Below are 23,348 nucleotides of genomic sequence, written 5' to 3'. Positions count from 1 at the left end.
GTTTGCTTTTGTTTACTCTCATTTTATTTTTTTCCTGTGAGTAGCTTGATTTATTTTGAATTTCATTTTTCTTAGGTTATAATGTTTTAATGTTTATTTACTTTTAGACACTGACTCACTATGTAGCCCTGGTTGGTCTGGAACTCTATGTATACCTCTTTGTCGATTTGCTGCCTTTCTCCCAAGTGCTGAGATTAAAGGCAGGCACCACCAAATCCAGTTATATACAGTTTTGTAAATGGTTGCTTCAGGTACTGCATTATAGATATGTAACCTACAAAAATAAACTGATAAAATACTATTTTCAGTAATTTTTTTATCAGTTTAGATAGCATTAAAAAGTTACCTTTATTAGATAATTTCCTTGTCTTTAAAAATCCCCTCTCTTTATATTAAGAGCTGTATTAAGCCATGCTACCCTGCTTGCTTCAATTGTCAAATACAACTTGAGGAATGAAGGATGAAGTACCGACCTATTTTGTGTGTTTGGGCTTTGTTCTCACCAGGCTCCTGTCACCCCAGCAGCCCTGACCTCGGCATTTTCTGGTTTTAGCTGCTCCATTAGGGACACTTTCCAGATATTTGTTCTTTCTTCTTCTCCATCATTCCAGAATGGATTTATTTTCTCTTCCTTTTTGAAGGGCATTCTCCAGGCTCCGGGGTTCTAGATTGACCCTTTCCCTCCTTTTCTTTAGTGCTTGGTGTCATCTCTTCTGGGTCCCCTGTGTCTGACAACGTCATTCTGATTGCTTTCCTTGTAAGGAAGCAGCTCGCTCTGAAGCAGCTCGCTCTTCCTGGAGCTTTCAATAGTTTTAGTTTATCTCATTTTCACAGTGGCTTGAGGATGATATGTGGGGAGCACTGGTTCCCGACTTTGCTCCTGTTGGGGACCCTCTAGCTTCTCCACTGCTGGCTCTGTCTTCTCTGCTTTGGGGCAGTTTTCAGTTTCCTAAATTAGGGTTCAGCGTGTTTCCTTCCACTCCTTTTGGACTCTAATAGCAAGAGTTCAGCTAAAATTCTCACCTCCCTCTGAGGTTCTCTTCGCTTTCAATCTCTTACTCCTTCCTCTCTCCCCCTCCCTCTTCCCTTTTCTTCTCTGCCCCTCCCCTTCTCCTTCTCTCTTTTGCCTCCTCTCCTTCCTATCTCTCTCCCTCTCCCTTACCTCTTTCCATCTCTCCCTCTTCCCTCCCTTTCCTTTCTTCCTCTCTCCCTCCCCATCTCTCTCTTTCATCTTCTCTCCTCCCTCTCTTCTCCCTTCCCCATCTCTCTGTCTTTCTCCTCCCTTTCCCCATCTTTCTCCCTTCTTTTCCCTCTCCCCTTCCCCCATCTCTCCACTCTCTCTATGCCTCTCTCTTCCCCCTTCCTCTCCCTTCTCCCTCTCCCCTTTCCCCTCCTCAAACTATCAGGGTTCTGATTCTTTCTTCTGTCTTCCCTATTCTAGACTTGATTCTGTCTACAAAAGAAACCTTCAACTATTGTATTTTAGAGATTCTACAATTTCCATTTCATTCTCCTTTGCTCCTCTGTGACACTCCTTCTTTAGAGACGCCTACTGTTTACTTTTGCTTTAAGCATGCTCATGTTTGCTCCATGGAGTGCTTGGTCTGTTTTAGAAGTCTTGTCTGAGCTTCCAAACATCTGACTCATCCAGCTGCGGATGTCTGTGGCTGCCCTGTTCTCTGAGTGATACTTTTCTGTTTCCTGAGGAGAGTGTGTTTATTAGGATCTGGTGATTAGTGGAAAAGTATTTTTAGGATGGGGATCTTATTTAAGCCCAGGGCTTGGACTCTGCTAACTCTAGTGGGTGAACAGCAGTGTGGATTAATCACTCCTGGGTGGGCTGGGAAAACAGTACTCAGAATTAGATGGGACCAGGGGAATGGACTCCTGGTTCAGGTTCCTGTTGGGCAAGAAGGTCTTTCGTGTTCCTTAGGTCTCCAGTGGCAGCAGTGTGTGTGTGTGTGTGTATGTTGGGGGAATGGTTATTAAATTACTGCTCCCAGCAGCCTTCTTGGATGACTGGGGCAGCTGTTCCAGCATGGCTGGGTTAGAGCCTCTCCACTTGGCCTTGGCTGGAGGGAAGTGAAGAAGACTGCAGGCACCGCCGTGGCATGGCTGGGCGATGCCTACAGACTCTGTCTTCATGCTGCCATTGCCTGGTCCTCTGACTTTCCTTAGAGCTTCCTTGCCATGTCCGTTTGTTTCTAGGACAAAGGTGAGGAGAACCCCAGAGATGCAACACCACCTTTCCCCCAAACTCTGACCGCACTAGCAGGTCTTTTTCTCTCCCACTTGAAAATGTCCATTGCTGTGTACAGCATATGCATGGTTCTCAGGTGCACAGAGAGAGGAATGTTGAAAAGCACAGCAGTTCCAGCTTCTCTTTAGTTTTGAAAACCATGTGTATTTGTTTTTATTTTTTTATATGGACTCGTGGTTTGCCTGCGTACATGACTTTCCTCTGCATGCCTGCATCTATTCCTTCTTCTCAACAGAAGCAGAAGTTATTTGCTTATTTACTGAAATTATACTAAAGAGCTTTCCAAATTGTGTTGACATGTTATATGATGCTTTGGGAACTCTTCATAACATCCTATGGCCAGGGAACACTGGGGATTACATCATCCTGTGGATCTAACAGTTGGGCCATCTCACACTCATAGGTATGGCCCCGAGAACTCATAACCAGAGCGATATCAAATGTCCTCTTCACGGTGCTCTTTGTCTTCTAATCTCTTACTTTTCTGAGAGCAGGCTGGAGGTTTAAAACTAGAATCATTTCTAACATTCAATTAAATGTAGGCAGATTAAGCCTATGCTAACCAAAGTAATGTAAACCAAGTATTGATGAAGGGTTTCCACGGTAACATTCGACTCTTATCCCCCTTGAGCTGTAGGCAGGAGGGTTATTTTGGATTTGCTTTTTAGCAAATGGTTTGGCATATGTCATAAAACTTTAAATACCATGTATGAAAGTGTCAAAACGAAACTCAGTGTTTTATACTGATACGCTAACAAAAATGTGCGTACCTGTACTTTCCATTGGAATACCCATGCATGATAAGAAAATAGCCTTACAATAAGAAAACAAATAGGCCACATGAAGCTCAAGAAGAAGGAAGACCAAAGTGTGGGTGTTTCGGTCCTTCCTAGAAGGGAGAACAAAATACTCTAGAAGGGAGAACAAAATACTCTAGAAGGGAGAACAAAATACTCACGGGAGGAAATATGGAGACAAAGTGTGGAGCAGAGACTGAAGGAAAGGCTACCCAGAGACTGCACCACTGGGGCATCTATCCCATATACAGTCACTAAACCCAGGCATTATTGTGGACGCCAAGAAATGCATGCTGACTAGAGCCTGATATAGCTGTCTCCTGAGAGGCTCTGGCAGAGCCTGACAAATACAGAGGTGGATGCTTGCAGCCAACCATTGGACTGAGCACAGAGTCCCCAATGGAGTTAGAGAAAGAACTGGAGGAGCTGAAGGGGTTTGCAATCCCATAGGAAGAACACCAATATCAGCCAACCAGACCCCCCCCAGAGCTCCCAGGAAATAAACTACCAACCAAAGAGTACACATGGAGAGACCCATGGCTCCAGCTGCATATGTAGCAGAGGATGGCCTTGTTGAGCATCAGTGGGAGGAGAGGCCTTTGGTCTTGTGAAGGCTCAATGCCCCAGTGTAGGGGAATGCCAGGGTGGGGAGGCGGGAGTGGGTGGGTGGTGGGGGAGCACCCTCATAGAAACAGAGGGAGGGGGGATGGGATAGGAGGATTCCATGGTTGGGGGGTGGACCAGAAAGGGGATAACATTTGGAATGTAAATAAAGAAAATCTCTATTAAAAAAAAGAAAACAAATGGTTAAAAAATTCCATAAAACATTATTAGTAAGAAATTTGAAATAATCCAAATATCCAATCTAGAGGAGTGGATTGAATTTAAATTACATTCTTTCTATCACAGGGAATATCAGGCAGCCGTTAATGATGATGGTTGCAATGAATTTATAGTCCTGAAGAAAAGTCTTGATAGAAGCAAACAAGAAGTATATGCAAAACAATAATTCACCATATATTATCAGAATTGGCAACACTCTCCAGAACAGCGGGCTAGAAGAAAGAGTACCAAGTCAGTGAAGAGGGCATTTGGCTCTTTACTTGTAAGGGAGCCCATTCACAGCCTTGCAAGGCCGGGCACGGAAGGGGTAGGTGATAGCGCTGTGCCACTGAAGAAACCACTGGAAAGGAACACTCTCCACATGGTCAAGTGCAAATCAAGGTGTTCCCGACCGATGCTGGAGTCTCATGAAGACTTCAGCAAAGAGAAGGTGACCCACAAGCTGGGGACGTGGTTCAGCTGGTCCAGTACTAGTCTAGAAGCACCAGGCATCCTCCGTTGTCACCAGCATCTTAAACCTGGCCTGGGATCCATGAGACTTTACTCCTCTTCCTCACTCTCCCTCCCCCACTAAAAGGGAGACTTTATCCCTCCTTTTCAGCGGAGGGATAGCTCAGCGGGTAAAAGCGGGGGCAGGGTACTCAGTGGATAAAGTGCTTGCTGTTCAAACATGAAGACCTAAGTTCGGATACCCAGTAACCATGCAAAACCCAGATTCATTGGTGCATGCCAATAACCTCAGTTCTAGAGGTGTGGACTCAGGAAGATCCCGGGGTTTTGCTGACCAGCCTAGTACACCTAGTCAGCTGAGATGACAAGCTCTGGGTTTAGTGAGAGACCCTGTATCAAAAAATATGGGGGAGGGGCTGGAGAGATGGCTCGATGGCTAAAAGCACTTGTGGCTTTTGCAGAGGATCTGGGTTCAGTTGGTTCTCAACACCCACAGCAAGACTCACAACTATCCATAATTCCAGGGGTTATGACGCCCTCTTCTGGCTTCCTTGAGTACTGCATGCCCATGAAAGCGCTTCCTACTTTACAGACAAAATAAATAAAGTAAAAGCAAATAAATAGTAAAAATAAAGAGAGCCATAGAGAAGACACCCTGCGTAGAGCTTGGGCTTCTGAATGCATACATAGGTAAGCATATCCTCTCTTCCCCCCTCCAACAGACACACACCAGAAACTCCAGAGCAGGAGCGCACCCTACCTTTTCCTGTGGGGATTCACACTCTTCACAAACTTCTCTGAGCAGGTCACGAGCTCGGGAGAGGTTTCTCTGCTTGTATGCGGTGTGGATTTCTTCCATGCTGGGGCACTGCACTGTGGAGTTGCCACCTGGTAAAGATAGTTTGCTGCCCATGTCTTCGGCACCTGCGTGGGAGGACATGTACACATGGTATCATTGTGGCTGGTGACCTCTGGGTAGTCATGGGAGGTGACAGTGGAGGAGGCCTTTACTGGGACAGTGGGAAGTTTAGCACATCTCAGTGATGGCTGCAGGGGATTGCCAACTGCATCTGCTCCAGTGCCCTGATGAGAGAGCTGTGGTCCTAGCAAAAGGATCCAGCGCTGTGCCCCTCGTAGGGAGAGAGCAGCTACTAGCAACACTCAAAAACACTCAAAAGGTCAAGTGACTTGGGGCTGGTAATCTTTACCTCTGCACAGACACGCTACTCTGGTATCTCTAGCAACCCTTTGAAACTCTGGGCCTAGACATGCTTAGACTATGTGTGCGATTAACCCACACTGTCCCTAAGACGCCTGGTGACCCTGCCATTGTGATTATCTGAATTGTGGCTTCCTGTAGACATAGTCTTGTTCTCTATAAGTGAGTGCTAGCCTGTCCTGGTTAGAGGAGGGGAGGTAGGATGCCTTGGCCAGCGGAGCATCTGGTGCTGCTTGGGAGGAGAGGACTTGGTGCTTAGGTCCTCATGGAGCAGCTGGACACAGCCAGGCACTGCACTGGGTGGAAAGATATGGGTGAAGAATATCACTCTCCTCCATCAGTGCCTCGCTCCAGAACGAGGCTCATGTTAGAGGTCTGAAAGCTCCCAGATGTTGACAAATAGGCTTTGGAAGTCCCCTAAATGTTTTAAAGTTTTTTTCCAAAAACTGTTTCTCTGAAGCACATGTATATTTCTCTGGAAAGAAAAGTGGAAAGCGTTCTCTCTGCAGATGTTACAGAAAGGCTGTAGCCGATGAGGAGCTAAGCTCTGAACTGTGTTCAGTGGCAGGAGAAATATGGTGAGAATTCTGATTCATGACTGAGATTCACACGGGACAAGGGACCCTGGGACAAGAGGTGGAGCTGGTGGCCCATCACCTGCGTCTCTCAAAAAGGATGATGGATGCGGGTGCTTTCCTTTTTGTCTATTGTTAAATAGATGCTGAGCAGGGTGGCCCTAAAACACAGACATCACAGGAGAGAGCCACATGAGAGCAGCTAACATCTGGAGAATGCTTTTGAAGTTTAATTTCTTTGCCATAGCATTGGCTATAGTTTAGACTTTAGCTGTTCCTCAGAAGCCCATGACTTAAAGGCTCTATCTGCAAAGCAGTGATCCTGGCTGCTGGCAGAGCCGTTAGCAGATGGGCCTGCTGCGAAACTGTCTCATAACTGGGGGCGTAGCCTTGGGGACCTAGACCCCTTGGTAGCTCTCATTCTCCATCTCAATCCACGTGTTAAACATTTTAGGATCCTCACAGACTCAAAGCAGTGGAGCGAATATGTCACGGAACGAAACTACGAGCTAAAATAACCTTTTTCTCTTTATGTTGGTTAGCTTGGGTATTTTGTTATAATGAGGGAAAACTGGCTACCCAACAAAGCACGAAAATTACGTGTTTAGAAATAAATTTCACAAAAAGATGAGTAAGATTAAACTCTGGAAAAAAACACTGTCAAGAAAATTAAAATCTGTGTAGCCAGAAAGACCTCACACGCTCATGGAGTAGAGAGCACATACTGTGAGGATGCCAGTCGCCCTGGCTTTAGGCACAGATTCAGTTTCAGTTCAACTACAATCCCACTTGGACATTTTTTTCCCCTTCATAAAGTTATATCATATTTTCAATTCTGTATGGAAATCTTAAAGAACCTAGAATAGTCCAAGCAAACTTGAAAAAGATTTATACCACCTAATTTCCAAACTTACCGTAAGGCTCTCATAAGCAGTCAATACGATACTAGGATAGACAAATATCCCCATAGGACATAACTGAGGTAATAAACAGAGTCATGTGGCTGGGGAGATGCCTCGGATTTCCACAAAAGCATGGGAACCTGAGTTCAGATCCCCAGCACCCTAGTACAACCCAGGAACTGTGGGCACAGTCTGTCACTTCAAGGGTCGGACAAGAAAGTGAGAAAGCTCACTTCCGCCATCTTAGCTGTATTCATGAAATCTCAGTACTGTGATAGAGGTCTGCCTCAAAAAAATAATGTGGACAGGCCTGGTAGAGGGCTGGGTGGGTAAAGTGCTTGCTGGGCAAGCATGAGAATCAGAGTTCGGATCCCATTAGGTGAGTCTGGCAGCCCTCTTGTGATTTCAGGCTTGGGAAGGCATAGATGGGATCCCCAGAACCAGTGAGATCAGTGAGAGAGCTCTGGGTTTGACCAAGACCCTGATGCAATGGATAACGTGGAAAAGCAATCAAGGGAGAATCCTAGCATCCACCTCAGGCCTCTGCATGTGAACACACACACACACACGTACATCACACACACACATATGCACACCACACACATGCACATTGCACACATAAACATGGGAAAGGAGAAAATGTAAAGATGAAAAGTAACCAAAGAAGTCATCTGATGTTGAGTTCTGGCTAACACACACATACACACACACACACACACACACACACAGAGAGAGAGAGAGAGAGAGAGAGAGAGAGAGAGAGAGAGAGAGGCAGAGACAGAGAAAGAGAGGCATACAAGCACACACCACACCTACACAGACATACACATATAAAACACACATAAGCAAGGCATACAAATACATACCACATCTACACAAACACACACACACACATGCACAGGCATACAAGCACACACTATACCTACACAAATACATGCATATATAAAACACACACTCATACACACATATACATACATGCATTGGCATACAAACATACACTACACCTGCATAAAAACATGCATACAAAACACACACACATGTACACACATACACAGGCACACAGACATACACCACACCTACAGAAACACATGCATACAAAACACACACACCACATAAATACACACATGCACACACATGCACAAATGAACACATACATATAGCAAATACACAAAGACTCATATTTGGTCATCTGATTAGCTTAGGTGCCAAAACACAATGGGAAAAAAAGTTTTCAATAGATGGTGCGGACATAACCGATGTCCTCATTGCTTGGGCTGGAGAGGTCACTGAGCAGTTAAGAGCATTTGCTGCTCTTCCAGAGGAGCTAAATTTCAGATCCCAGCACTCACACGGCAGTGAACATCTGCCTGTAACTTCAGTTCCAGGGGATCTGACCCCCTTTCCGGGACCCTGAAGCCACTGCATACCCATTTTTCATACATACATACATACATACATACATACATACATACATACAGGCAAAACTACTCACATACATAAAATAAAATTAAATGTAAGAGATGTTTGTCTCTTATAGTGCACCTGAGATGGATCATGAACCTAAAATATACAGGCTAAAACTATTAAGGTCTTAAGACTTCAGAGAAAACTAGGTTCCTTAATGATGCTGTGGTTTGACATGGTCTGAGTGTCTCTCAGATCTGATGGGATTTAAGAATTGGGAGAGCAAGACAGCATTACTGGAAATGCTTTAAAGAGCAAAGGCTCTTGGGAGGTCTAGGTGATGAAGGCTGAGGAAGCTCTCATTGTTAAGGTATGATCCCCTGCCTGCTCCTGCATTTATAGGACTGTCTGGCATTCAACACAAGGTCCCCACCTCTGCCGAGCCTGTGTCGGCTCACTCAGGTTCTGAGCCTCTAGAACTGTGACCTACACAAACCTTTCTTTTCTTTTCTTTTTTTTTTTGTCAAGTAGCCTGTGTCCATACTTTGTTACAGTAGAGAAAAGATGAACACTACAGAAGGCCCCAGAAAACATGAAGGAAAACTGTGGAATTACACTTGACTAAAGAGCTTGGAAGTGATGAAAAATTGCTAATTAGACAAGAGTTTAACGTTATATAAGCTCATCAAAAGGAATCCTTTAAAGAAGCAGGCACATCCTAGTGTGGAACACACACAATGTTGTAAAACATATCTGAAAAGAAATGGTACATAGATTACCATAAAGAATGTTTAAAACTATAACACAATAACAAAAAGACAAACAACACAATTACAAAGAGTCAGAGATTTGAACGGTGGAAGACAAGGAAGTCAGTACCATTGCCAATCAGGGAAACACAAAAGCCCAACAATACCCACTACACTCTCACCAGAGCGCTGGCCTTTAAGAAGGCATGTGCAACCAGAATGCTCAGGCCCGATGGGCTAGAATATAAAATGTATAATAAAATTATAGACAGCTCTGGTGGTTTCTTTCACAATGGAATACACACTGACCTATGATCTACCAGTGCCAAGCTTAGACTTCTACCGCGAATGAGTATGTCCAAAAAAGTTATCCAAAAATACTCATAAAAGTGGTAGTCATGATACCGCCAAGCTTCAAGTAGCCTGGGTGTCCGTCCATAGGAGCATAGATAAGCAAACTGTGGGGCCGTGACCACTCAATAATAAGAGGAATGAACTATCGATCACTCTGATGGCTGATAGGAATCTCAAAATCAAAATGCTGAGAAGATAAAACCTTGCACAAAGTGGTACTATTTCTTTGTGTGTGTGTTGGGGGAGGGGGATGAAGACATCACTTGTGCTGATGGTTCCAGATCTTGATGGAGTAAAAAGTTATAAATATCATATATATATATATATATATATATATATATATATATATATATATATGTATATATATATATTAGTTAAGTTATAAATATCATATATATATATATTAGTTAGGATGAAAAGTAAGTTGGTAACTTGCTTTAAAATCACTAGAAATGGGATGGGCCCATAACAAACTCTAGGTGGTGGGTGTATAGGAGTAGTCTGGTTCAATTCCTTCAGTATTACTACATGTTAGGAAGTTTTTTCACAATACTATGTTGGGGGAATTGAGGTTTATGCTGTCACACCCTACACTCAGGGCCCACTGTCTGACACACAGTATGAGCTTCCTTATTAACCCAGGAAAACCCCTTTGTGCAGAAGCCAAGGTAAACTGCCTACAACCTCAGTAAACACCATCCAGAGTCATCACACACACTGACAATCTCCAAGGCAATTGTTCTGAAAATCCACGCCAGGTAGATCATCACTTATGGCTGAGAGCTTCCCTGAAGAGTGAGGATGGCTAGGTCTGAGGGGAGATCTTGGGTTCTGTTTCTGGAAAGACAAGAAAGCTTTGCATGTGTGTGGCTACACAGTGTGAATAGGGCAGCTTCTCTCTCCCACACACAGGACAGTCTCCATTAATTATTCACAGCCTGCGACCCAGGCAGCTGAGAGCAGGCTGGGCGGGAGAAGGGCCATTAGCAGGGGTGAAAAGGAGGCGGAGTCAACCCCCACCAGCACCAGCACTTCATCATGTCATGGCTCATCTTTCAGAATTAAACAAGCAGCCGCTGTCTCATAGTCAGCCAGTGTGCCTGCATGTCTTTGCTTCTGCTCCTCTTAGGAATATAAAGGCAGTTAGATCCTGAAGTGACATAAAGAGAAGCCATGATTTTCTACAACTATACAGGTCCTACAGTGCACGGGGAATTACAAGAGTGCTTTGCTTTGAACATCGTATTTAAATGATGCAGTGTAGGGTAGCAGGTGTCATGGGAATCTAGAACTGCCCTGTTTGCATTAAAGTTTTTGAAATTGTTTTTTTTTTCAGTTTGGTCCCCAGTTTCCTTAAGTTGTATGAACTTCCCATGTGCACTCTAATCTGGGGTTCTAGTGAGCTGGGGTGCTAGTTTGATCAGACTGTTGGACAGGTACTAATGCATGTACACGCAGCTAACTACCAATTCTGCGTAATTTCCAGAAATGCCAAACACGAAGGTTAACATGTATTCATACTGAAAGAAAAAGTGAGATTCCAACAATGAGCATTGAGGATTGATTGTGAGAGATAAACAAAGGAACTACAGAAAGTTCTCTAAATTATTTTCCAAGTTTCTTGTACTGGGGTGGGATGGCTGATTTGTTTTAAATAGTAGAGAAATGACACACACCCCAGGAGTAGAAAGCCAGAGAAACACCTCATGTTAAAGACAGCCCTACCATGATCAGATACCTTTCTTACAGGCAAAGATTTTCATAGAATTTCTATTTTTTTTAAGCCCAAGACATTACAGTTCGAAAATTGTGAATTGGTTACTTTGATACAAAGTTTAAAAATAATTGAGATTGCTTAGCTATTTGTACCTATTTATTCAGGTGTTCATACTTACCACTTTGCTCAAAATAACACTGTTCTTTACATGGTAAAACACTTACCATTCCTCATATACACTTGAAAGTCATACGAAAACACAGAGATCCAAACCTATTCTATTTCGATGAAAAGTGGTTGTCACAAGTAGCAAGAGCTAGTATGAAAATAGAATACTGAATAGCTTAGTTTCAGATATGAAAACTTCTTATCGACTTTATTACGTCCTTATTTCCCTAAATAACAACAATCCTTCCCAATATACACAACTACAAACAAGCATGTCATTTGCTTTAAATACAAATTAAGTTGCCTGCCCAGGTGCACAGAGGAAGAGAAGGGGGAACCAAAAGCATCTTATAAAAAAGATTCGGCTTCTAAAAGAGTTGCCGGTTAGATTTTTAGCAATGAGTCGATCAGAAGGAGGGAACAGAAATGTGGTCCCTGGCAGGGGTCATGGACACAACCCATGTGGAGCCATGTCATCCAGGGACATGAAAAGAAGCATTTAAAGTGAGCTCAGGACTCATCAATGGGGTGTTCCTGACTGATGACAAACGTGAGTAGCAGCCATATCCTGGATGCTCCAGACATGGGTGGTAAACTCAAGTTCATTATGGGAAGAAATATTGGTTAAAAGAAGAGAAAGAGTCTGAAACCCACAGAAAGAGAACATCATTTGTGTTTGATTCTTGCTTTCAACACAGCATTCTATTTATACTGCCAGGCTCACACAGCATTCCACAGTATCAGCCCCATCTAGGGGAAATGAGTTTGTTGGCAATAACCCCATCCCCAGGACTTACATAATTCTTGTTTTAAAACAACAAATTATTCTGACTACAGACAAACTAGCAGAAAGGATTCTCGTCTGTTGGTGACTTATAGCAACAGAATCCCACAGATATTACAGAGCAAAGCTGTTGAGACCCTGTCACTTATCCTAGGAGCTCAGACACTGGAACACCACAGGACAGCCTCCTTTTTCTCTGTACCTCAGGATGTTCTGTCTCAAAGCAATTCTTAACTTTTCTTCTAGAGAAGGTTTTGTCATTTCTCCCAACACAGTAACCAAAAACATATTCTCTACTGCTATATCCTACAAATCGAGGACAAAGGAGAAATTATACAAAAAATGGATTTAATTCTGAGATTTAAGTTTGACTGTATGTGCATAGCATGTGTGTTTGCATGTGTATATGTGTGTATGTGTGTGTGTGTGTGTGAGCCCTCATTAGTGCTGAAGTAAATGTTTGTGACAGGAGGCAAAGACTATTTGTCCATTTAAAATGTATGGTGTCTTTATATTTGAGAGACACATTTGTGACATTCAGAAAAGGCACTGCCATTTTATTGGAACACCCATGACATTGCTGATTACCTTCACCTCCATCAAGAGAACAGCAAAAGGGTCAACTGACCCGTCAGCCCTCAGCTCACTGCAGAACAAAGACAAGCACACTCCAGGAAGCTACGCTACCAACCTGGTCAGAGTTGTTTAATGACCTTCATCCACCGAGTCCCCATGTGGCCACAGCACCAGGAAGGAAGGCTGGGCCTCCTCAGAGGTGACATCCTCTTTGCACTTCAGCGCTGGCTTTGGTGACCCTGGCTTTAGTAGCCATCAGAGAGCAGGATGCTTCTCTCTTCCCCAGACACCAGTGGAAGGTTTTAGCTTCAGCTGCAGTTTTTACCTCTGGGTCGCATTACGGTGAAATCCAAGCCTTTATTTCTTTGGGGGAAGAGGCAGAAGATACAGGGTGCCAGGGGAGGGAGGTGACCCTCCGAGGCAATTCCTCCTGGCTCCAGATGGCTAATACTCAGCTCTGTCCTGCCTGCTAGCTGCTGCACCAGCATCAGCATCAGCAAAGAGAGCAAAGTGCGGGGCGGGCTGGGAGCTGGGGACCAGCTGTAATCCTGAGGTGAGTTTCATTCCAGCAAAGCTCCCAGGTATAGACTTAGAACTACATGGCTAATCTCATCTAATCTTTGGAAATTTTCATCAGTAAAAAACATATGGGTGATCATATATACAGACTGCTCCATGGAGAAATCAGAGAAAGGACCTATTTTCTTTAATTAAACACAGACACACACACACACACACACACACACACAATCAGGAGACTGCATAGGTAAAAACATACACTATATAAAGCCTGATGAACTGAATTCAAATCCTCAGAAGGCACCTAAAACCCAGAGGTGGCAGCACAGGCACGTGTAATGCCAGCATGCACCTGTAATGCCAGCATGCACCTGTAATGCCAGCATGCACCTGTAATGCCAGCATGCACCTGTAATGCCAGCATGCACCTGTAATGCCAGCATGAACCTGTAATGCCAGCATGCACCTATAATGCCAGCATGCACCTGTAATGCCAGCATTCCCTTACCAGTGATGGCCAGAAGACAGGCCAGCTAGCCAGGCTAACACACTGGTGAAGAGACTCTGCCTCAAAGAAGGTAGGAAGGTGAGGAGTAAAGTCAGAGGTTGTCCTCTAAGCTCTACATGTGTACCATGGCAGGCACAGGTCTGTAGACACATATAATCACACACACACACACACACACACACACACACACACACTTGCATGCACGTATACATACTGAAACCAATGCTAAAATATCATGTTATACCCACATCCACATGACACAGTAAAAACTGGAAAGAGATAAAATTCACTGCAGGGAGAGTGTGGTGAAATCGGTGCATCGTACGGTACCTTGGCTATCACTTGAGAGCTTACAAATGTCATGGCTATTCATAAAGCCGGAAGAAAATCCCATGTAACCAGCCCCAATAGGAGGTTCTAATAGTGGACCTGTGGTTTTCTCTTAGGAACCAACCTGTAGAATAACATACCACAAACAAAAAGCTACAACTGTTACTTCCTGCAGAGCTCCTGTGCCAGGCAGTGAAGTGCCAGACAGCCAGGGAGTTGGCAACATCAAGGAAGCAGATGCTTGGGACTCTCCCATAGGACAGGGGCTTGGCTTATGTCACTGAACACAGTACCCACAACCCTGTGAGGGAGAAGTCCTGACTGCCACGTACAAATGAGGGAGGCCAGGAGGACAGCTAAAAGTTCACAGAATTTTATAGGATCAGGCCGAGAAGAGAACCTGTGCTTTCTGACTTTAGAGAACACAGTGTCCATGTCTGCTTTACAATATAGGACCTCCTGGGGCTTCCAAATGAGAAGCTGTGAGTCACTAAAATGCATCAAGAAGTATAAGGGTGATTAATTTAAATATTCTCTTACATCTATCTATCTATCTACCTACTTACCTATCTATCTATCTATCCATCCATTTAACTATTTGTTTGTGTGTGTGTACACATGTACATGTGTGCATGCCTTTGTGTCTATGTGAGGTCAGAACAGAACTTTTAGGAGCTGCCTCTCTCCTTCCATCACACGAGTCCCAGGGATCAGACTCAGGTCAGCAGGCTTAATGGGAAGTGCCCTTACCTAGCTAGCCACCTTTCCCAGTCCAGGGATGGTAGATCTTGAAGGACTGGAAAGTGCCTGAGGGATAGATAAGCATTTTTGGAGCTTCAGTGAGGGACTTCTACAGAGGAGTAACTAAGGGGGGAGATCCCCTGAGGCTAGGGGCCTGTGTGAAATAAAAGAAAGCAAAAGGAAAAAGCCAGAAGTATAGGGATGCTCACCCTCGATGCTTCCTGTCAGCCATGTTGTGAGCTAGTCTGCCCTACCGCTCTCTCATCGACATGGGCCAGATCCTATGAAACCATGAGCAAAGCAAACATTCCCCCTTTAGCTCGTGTGTGTCAGGCATTCTGTGACAGCAATGAGAGAGCTAACTAAGAGACGTATCACAGGAAAAGATACACCATCCTGGTATCTTCTCCCTCTCCTCCCCCTCCTCTTTCCCCTTCTCTCCTCTCCCATTCTTCCTCTTCTTTGTCTTTCATTTATAAATATGAACTAATGGGTATCAAAAATGAAAACGGTGGTTGCCTTCAGCAGGTAAAATTTATTTCTCAGTTCTGCTGGGCTCTCTAGGAAATGTCCCACTTACTTATGCCTTTTTTCCAACACCCATGCAAGGCTGTGCATCTCACTACCAGCTACCATGAGGTGATCAAGGCTGGGGTGGTTCAGGAAGCTGGCTTTACCCAGCTCTGCATAGCAGAGCTAACATTTGGACTCTGGCCATCAGAACACAACCTTCTGATCTCTAGGCCATGCATCGCCAGCCAAACACTAGACTCTTATTCAACGTAAGATACGTCATAGTGTGCATGGTAAGAACTGGTAACATGGTAACATGGAACATGGTAACTGAGAGGTGAGTGAACCTGTCTCCCTGGAAGGAAAAGCCAAAGCAGAAATGGAAGCAGTTGTCCTTCAACTCCTGCAGTGGGAGGGGGGAGAAAGAGAGGGAGAGGGAGAGATATGCAGACATGATAACTTTTCTTCTAAATTTAGATCCTTCCCCCAAAACTCACTTACCCACTACTCCTTCACTCTTAGACACTTAATACCTCCTATGTGCTGATCCTGAACCTGGATAGGCAGCTCAAGTCAATGCCAAATTTTCCCCTAGAGTTTACTTTTAAACATGTGCAGCAGAAACCATGCCCTCTGCACAACTAGGAATGTTTGAAGGACTTTGGTTGGTAAACAAACAAGAGCTGATTTATAAAAGAAAGAACCATCGGTCTGAATGAGAGAAAACCCAGAGAAAAGACAATTCCTTTAACTCCGTAGCTACGGCACAATATAAAATGCTCCAATATGAAGATATAAACGTTAAGAAATAATTCCTAGTCTGATTTCTGCGGTGATTATGATCATAAATGCCAGGAGATTAGAACATCCTTTGACACAGCAATCCTGTTTGCTTGGAACCAACTCCAAGGGAACAATCCACATATTTAAAATCTCTATGCAAGACTGACAGTGTGGTTCAGTGGTGTGGCATGCTTAGCATATGTGAGACTATGGGTTTGATGCCCAGTCTTAAAAAAAGAAACTAAATAAAAATGGGCCAGGGAGATGGCTCCGTGGGTGAGCGCATGTGCCCTTTAAGCATGAGGACTTGAGTTCTAATTGCTAGCACCCACTGAAAAAAAAAAAATCCAGGCATGGGGATGATGAAATGCTCAACGGTGCAGAGCACTGGCTGTTCTTCCAGAGGATCTGAGTTCAATTCTCAGCACCCACATAGCAGCACAAGAAATTATAACTCTAGTTCCAGGGTATCTGACACCGTCTTCTGGTTTCTGTGGATACTAGGCATACATGTGGTACACAAACATGCATTCAGGAAAAACATTCGTTTAAGATAAATAAAATAAAATATCCAGGTGTGGCTGTGAGTGCTTGTGACATCAGCACTGGGTAGAGCAGAGATAGTTATATCCTGAGAACTCAGTGCCAGCTAGCCTGGCTGAAACAGCAAGCTTCTAGTTTAGAGAAACCCTGTCTCAGTGCAGTAGGTGGAGAATCTGCATGCCCCTGTTCATGGTATACACACACACACACACACACACACACACACACACACACACACACAAAGCTGTGTGCATGAACATGCTCATTACTGCGTGTTCTGACACATGTGACAACTGAAACACATGAATGTGGACATCCCACCACACAGCACTCAGGGAGCTGACAAGACAGTCATTTCTCAAGGTGGTCATTCTTATGTGAATGAATCTCAGACCCCGCTAATTCACTGCTGCAGATGTATAGCAAGTTGTCCTCCACAGGACAGGCACCCCACCAAAAGCTTCCTCAGTACTCTCTGCATGCCAAAATCAGCTGGCTGTAGCAGTGGTTCTCAACCTGTGGGTCATGACCCCTTTGCGGGGTCAAATAACCCTTTCACATAGGTCACCTAAAAGACCATCAGAAAACACAGATACTTACATTACAATTCATAACAGTTACAGTTATAAAGTAGCGACAAAATAATTTTATGGTTGAGAGTCACCACATGGACTGTATTAAAGGGTCACAGAATTAAGAGGATTGAGATCCCTGAACTATATAGTCTTACCCACCTACATTTGATGTAACGTGGCCCAGGGACACAGGATTCTCCCAGTGAAGGGCAAGAATGACCTACTCAGGGTCTTTCTGGAATTTTCCTTCCAAGAATAGCATCACTGCCTCCTGCGCCCCCATTTCCTCTCTGTTCTCCAAATCAGGCTGTTTCAAAATAACGCTTACAGGACTCACGTCAGACCAAAAATTTACACAATTTCAAGGTAATATTCTGGGGCTTTCCAGTTCACACAAGGATCTGAAACTTAATCATATACTTAGGAATACACAGCTGTAGACAGATAAAGCGTTCCAGGGAAGGAGACCGCGAGAGAGCTCCAGAGAGGGACAGAAGAGTGGGGTCACCAAACCTCACACACCTATCGCTGCCTCCCCCCAACTTCCCACTGTCATGAGCACCCTTCCTGGGGTCCCTGGCAGGCTTCCATTACCTCTTCTCTTCAGCAACCAAACTAGAGGGACTGGTGGAGCCTGACTAGCTCACAGGCTCTGTGGTCAGGGTCAAGAGAATGAAGGTGTGGGCAGTTTTTAGCACACTGCCTGACCCTTGCTCTGGAGCTATGCAATGCCATTGTCATTACTTAAAATTAAGTTAGAAATTTAAAGTTAGAAAATCTCTAAAGAAACTATGAAGTGTGAGGTTCTTATCATATTTCCCAGTCACCTGGGACCAGGCAATGTCAATTCAATGGATAAATTGGTGGCTTTTGGTGTTTAGCTTGGAGTCAGATGTGAGTCAGGCTAAAAGGTCAACAAACAGATCCCACCTAGCACAAGACAGTGCAGAGGAGCAGAGGTAAAGGTGGATTAAGCTCCCTGAGTGTTCACTCCAGACAGGTTGGCTGGAGCCACAGCAAAGAACTGCCTGGCGCGTTGTTGAAGCTCAATAAACATTCAAAGTAGCTGGGTGTGGCGGCACGTGCCTGTGATCCCAGCACCCAGGAGGCTGAGCTAGGAAGACTTCAAGTCTGCTTTGGGAGGCAGCATAAGATGTAGTCCTGCCCCCACCCATGGGAAAAAAGTCCCCACCAAGGGAAAACAACAACCACTTCCCCAAACATGCTAAATGTAGAAATAAAACACCCCAATTGCCTACATTGTCAGCGTCTTTCTCTTAAAACGCTGCTTAAGATTACCACCGAAAATCAGCACCGGGAAGAAAGAGAAAGGAACTACAGAACAGTGAAAAAAAATAAATGTAACAAAATGGCACGAGTAAACCTTTTTTATAATGTGTTCCATTATTTTTTATTATATATATATATATATATACACACACATATATATATATGTATGTATGTATGTGTGTATATATATGTCTGCACATCTGCATAAGTATAAACATATGTGTATACATATACACATGATCAACACACACACACATATATACACACATGTGTATATGTGTATGTATATGTGTGTGTGTTATGAACGTAAAGTAACTCCTGACTCCTGATTTCCTTTCATGTAAAAATAACAGTGTCCTCTCCACATTGTTTTGCGAGTGTTCTTTCCAGATGAAGAAAGTTAGCTCTCCGCTAATGTATAGAAACCAGTTTGTTCTGACAGGTTTCACACAGAAAGGTGCTCTGAACCAATCATTTCTAACTGTAGTCTTTAGTTTTCTCTCCCATGATACCCAGCTTTTGTGTTATGCTTTGAGAAAAGGACAGCACTTCAAAACCATTTCAATTTAGTAACTTCCCTAGACTTTGGAAATTTCCTAGACTTAGCTTAATTTTACACCTGCTTTTTTGATTTCTCTGAGACTGACTTTTGTGCAGAATTGAGGAAACAACGTGGTATCCTATGCCACTACCAAACAAACCCAGCAAAGCAAAAGTAGTGTGCATCCTCACGTACTTCACAGCTGGTCTTTGGTTCCTGTCTTTCTCTGGTCTTTGGTTTCTGTTTTTTTCTGGTCTTTGGTTCTTGTCTTTCTCTGGTCTTTGGTTCCTGTTCTTCTCTGGTCCTTCCTTACTAGATTTCAACCCTGTGGGGTGTAAGACCCACACCAGGAAGTTAGAGCAGGTTGAAACCCGGAGACTTGATGGGGACACACCAGAGGCTTAGGTGACTCCAAGTTCCCTTCCCTGTCAGACCCCTGACTTGGAACACATGTGCCATGCTTCTCACATAAAAGAGACGTGACCATAGGTCATGTAGGCTCAAGACAGAGGTCTTCATACTAATGAGGTACCTAGAGGCCCGAAGGGTGTAGCCAATAAGCTTTCCTTCCCAGACATTCTTCCCTGCAAAAGGTATTTAATCTCAGGCCCACCCTGAGAAGTGGGGTATGGCTTTATACAATTTACTTTCTGCTGTGACAATAAATGCCTTAGAACCATGGACTGTCTCTTTTCATTTGGATCCGCCCTGTGGGGAGCCATGGAGAAGGCCTTGTCTACAGAACCACTGTCTAATCTTCCTTAGAAGTCCTCTCTGCACTCCCAACCACTCCCCGTCCCCAGCCCGGGCTAGATCCAACCCATGCCCCCAACTCCATTCTCAGATCTTCTGGGGCTCCCAGTAGCACCTGGGTGTCCAAGAGCCTGAGAATCAGGCACCCCAGGCTGGCAGCCCCCCTATTAGCTCTGTCTTTCCAAGCCTCTCAGACTTTGATTCCCCACCTCCTGAGCAGTACCTCAGTGCTTCCCTATAGCCCAGCACCCACCCAGGACAGCATGGAACAAGCACAAACTCCCCAAGCCTCCCCAAGCAACTGTGCCCTATGTGGGAGCAGAAGTGGGCCCACAACCCTACAGAACCCTACACAACCCACTTCATTGTGTCATTGTAGCAAATTATACGGGTTCTGTCCTCTTCACCCCAACTCCTTAGCATTTGAAATTTTCTGGCTATTTATTCTCATGGATTTATTTTTCGAGATAAAATTTAGTATATTTTTTCATGTTCCACAAAGAAGGCCTGTTTGAATTATAAGTGCTCTTGCCCTGAATTGCAACACCAATTTATAGGGAACTTGACAATATTAAGAGAATAATGACAACACTTGTGTGTGTTTGCTCAACTGGTGGACAAAGATAAGGTGAGCACAGGTGCGAAGATAAGTCTTCCACAACCCAGAACTCATTACTCAGTAGAAGGTTTGATACATAGAATAAGGAATATCATTTTAAAAGTGAATTAACTGTATCAAGTCAAAGGAATATGATTTGAAGAGGATCGATGGTGTTAAGTCATCCTAAGTATGATGATATTTGATTGATTTAAATATTTTTATGTCCGGAGTTTAAAGCTTCCTTTGGTAGGCCTTTGATTTATTTATTTTAATTTAATATTTGGAAATCCATTTAGTAAGGCAGGTTTTAAAAAATCAGACCTTTTTCTTTCTTTTCTCTTAGCTCTTGAACATTGAGCATTTCCATTTCAGTTTCTGTGCTCTCATAGAGTTGACAGGGCATCCCTATGTGTTAACAAGACACACGGTCTTCAGGAGGGATGCCTCAAAACTCATGAGAAAAGGTCGAAGGGTTCCTTGAATTGATTGACAAGAGGTATGAAGGAAGGACTCCAGCAGGGCAGGGTATATAATCCACTCTTCCACTGCTAAACCATGCCCTGCCTGACTCATCACGAGAGAAGTACATATTGAATAGATGCTGGGTTCTGAGGCACAGTTTAGTGATAGGGCACACACTTGCTATGCTATGCTATGCTATGCTATGCTATGCTATGCTATGCTATGCTATGCTATGCTATGCTATGCTATGCTATGCTATGCTCAAAGTCCTACACTGAGATAATTTTTCACACGGCAAATTGGGGGAAACCCCAAGTTTGGGAACAAACACTGTTGCTGGTCTATGGGAAATGGGCAAAACCAAATACTGTTGAAGTTGGCAGGCAACAGGACACACATTGTTGGGGGTAATTTAGCAACATCTGTCTGATTTTTGAGAAGCAGATGCTCTTTGTCACAACACTTTGGAATTTGCTCTATATAAAGACTCATTAACATGTAATTGTAGAGTTAGAATTATTTCTTGTAGTAAATATTAGAAATAGCCCAATGTCTACTAACAAAAGATTGCCTATATAAAATGTGGTACGCCTTTGTAGAATACTATACAGTTGACAAAATGAATATCAAATATACAAATATATGAAAGAAACAGGTGAAATCCAGACAATCATTTGCAATTAACAATATTCTGTATAAAATAAGAGAGCTAAGAATCTATATTTGTTAATTTAACTGTATTTTTGTTTTATTCACTCATCACAGTGTTCAACATATTAAATAAAAATTTATATGTTTAAAAAAAAGAATCTACATTTGTTTTACCTGTTTGCCAAAAACTAAATTCTGGAAGAAGGAAAACTAAGAATTAAAGACTTATCCTTAAGATATTGGAATCATGTGATCGTATTCCATATTCAAACAAATAGGTTACGAAGTATTGTCAGGTGATGCCTAGTGGTGCTTTGGTCAGTGATGGCCGACATTGACAATGGTGGGCCCTGAGATGATGACGCAGCCGAAGAACCCCTGTGGAGCTGTGTTAACACAGACGGTGACACACTGCTCACGTGTCTGTGGTGATGCAGGTAGGGATGAATCGCCTGCAAAGCACAGCACCGCATCATCCTGGTGACGGGCAAGATGAGCTGCTGCTTCATATACCTACAGCACTGTCTGGCATGTCCTTACAGAACACGCAGAGCTACACAAAACCTATGGAAACAATTTGCTTTATCAGCAGCAGCCCTATAGGTCTCATGTTTATTGTGTCTCTTGGGTACATTGTTTTCTTTCTTCATTAATCTTATGTTATTTAGTGTGGCTCTAGGAGCAAGAAGCTATACCATAAATATGAGTGCACACAAACACACATAATACACACATACACACATATATATGTGTATGTATGTGTGGGATATATATAAGCATACATTTAAATTTATCTAGATAAAATATAACTCCTTATATATCTATCCATTTATCTATCTATCTATATATATGTATGTTCTCTCTCTATATGTATGTTCTCTCTATATATGTATGTTCTCTCTGTATGTATGTATCTTCTATATATGCATGCTCGCTCTAAATATATGTATATATGTATATGTATGTGTGTATGCTTTTTATATATATGCTGTATGTATGTATGTATGTATGTATGTATGTATGTATGTATGTATACATGGAGAGAGATACCATCAATCTATGTGTGCATTCAGCTACAGTATATGTGTATGACTGCATAGTCTATGTTCACACAGGAACAAAATTGCCTAGCAGGCATTTCTCAGATGTGTGGCAGTCCTGAGGAAATTCAGACCATGTTGTCAAGGAAAAACTCGAGGCCATGTGCTCTTTCTTCTCTCCACATCTTCAGAGATCCACACCCTCAAGTTCAAACAACAAAAACTGAGTCCAGCTGACTTTCAGCAACATGAATTTGGTCATCCACCTTCCTAAGCCAAAAGCAAGGATGTATCATGGGCCGAGATCAGGGTTTTTAGGGTGTGGCTGCCTGAGATGGACCAAGCCTGGCCTGTGGTTGTCAGAGCAGTTTTCTGGTACAGACTTACTTCCTTAGAGTAAATGCTGACTGGATGGTAGTAATGTGTATTCTGCCTGCCTGCCCCCCCCCCCTCTCTCTCTCCCTCTCTCTCTGTGTGTATGTGTGTCTCTGTCTTTCTCTGTCTGTCTCTCTATGTATACCTGATTCTGTGTATCTGTCTCTGACTATCTCTCTGTCTCTTTCTGTCTCTTTCTATCTCTTTGTCTTTCTGTCTCTCTATCTTTCTCTGTCTCTGTGTCTCTGTGTCCCTTTGTGTCTCTCTGTTTCTCTCTGTCTCTCTCTCTCTCTCTCTCTCTCTCTCTCTCTCTCTCTCTCTCTCT

At 43.5% G+C, this 23,348-nt stretch overlaps 1 protein-coding gene and 1 non-coding gene across 3 annotated transcripts in view; one reads left to right on the top strand and one right to left on the bottom strand.

Moving 5' to 3' along the window:
• The window catches only part of Lrrk1 (leucine rich repeat kinase 1), a 128,013-nt gene that overhangs the window by 81,857 nt on the left and 22,808 nt on the right, over window positions 1–23,348 (bottom strand). For both annotated transcript variants that reach the window (XM_028776666.1, XM_028776667.1), the window contains exon 3: window positions 5,111–5,274. In XM_028776666.1, the coding sequence (XP_028632499.1) occupies window positions 5,111–5,274 (164 nt within the window). The remainder of the gene's footprint in view (window positions 1–5,110; window positions 5,275–23,348) is intronic.
• LOC114628809 lies at window positions 20,482–20,606 on the top strand. The gene has a single exon (XR_003712545.1). It is a non-coding gene; the product is annotated as a small nucleolar RNA SNORA40 (small nucleolar RNA).

Source organism: Grammomys surdaster, unplaced genomic scaffold, assembly GCF_004785775.1.
Source record: "Grammomys surdaster isolate TR1022 unplaced genomic scaffold, NIH_TR_1.0 271, whole genome shotgun sequence".
NCBI classification, from domain to species: domain Eukaryota; kingdom Metazoa; phylum Chordata; class Mammalia; order Rodentia; family Muridae; genus Grammomys; species Grammomys surdaster.
This window is presented reverse-complemented; position numbering and strand designations above follow the sequence as displayed.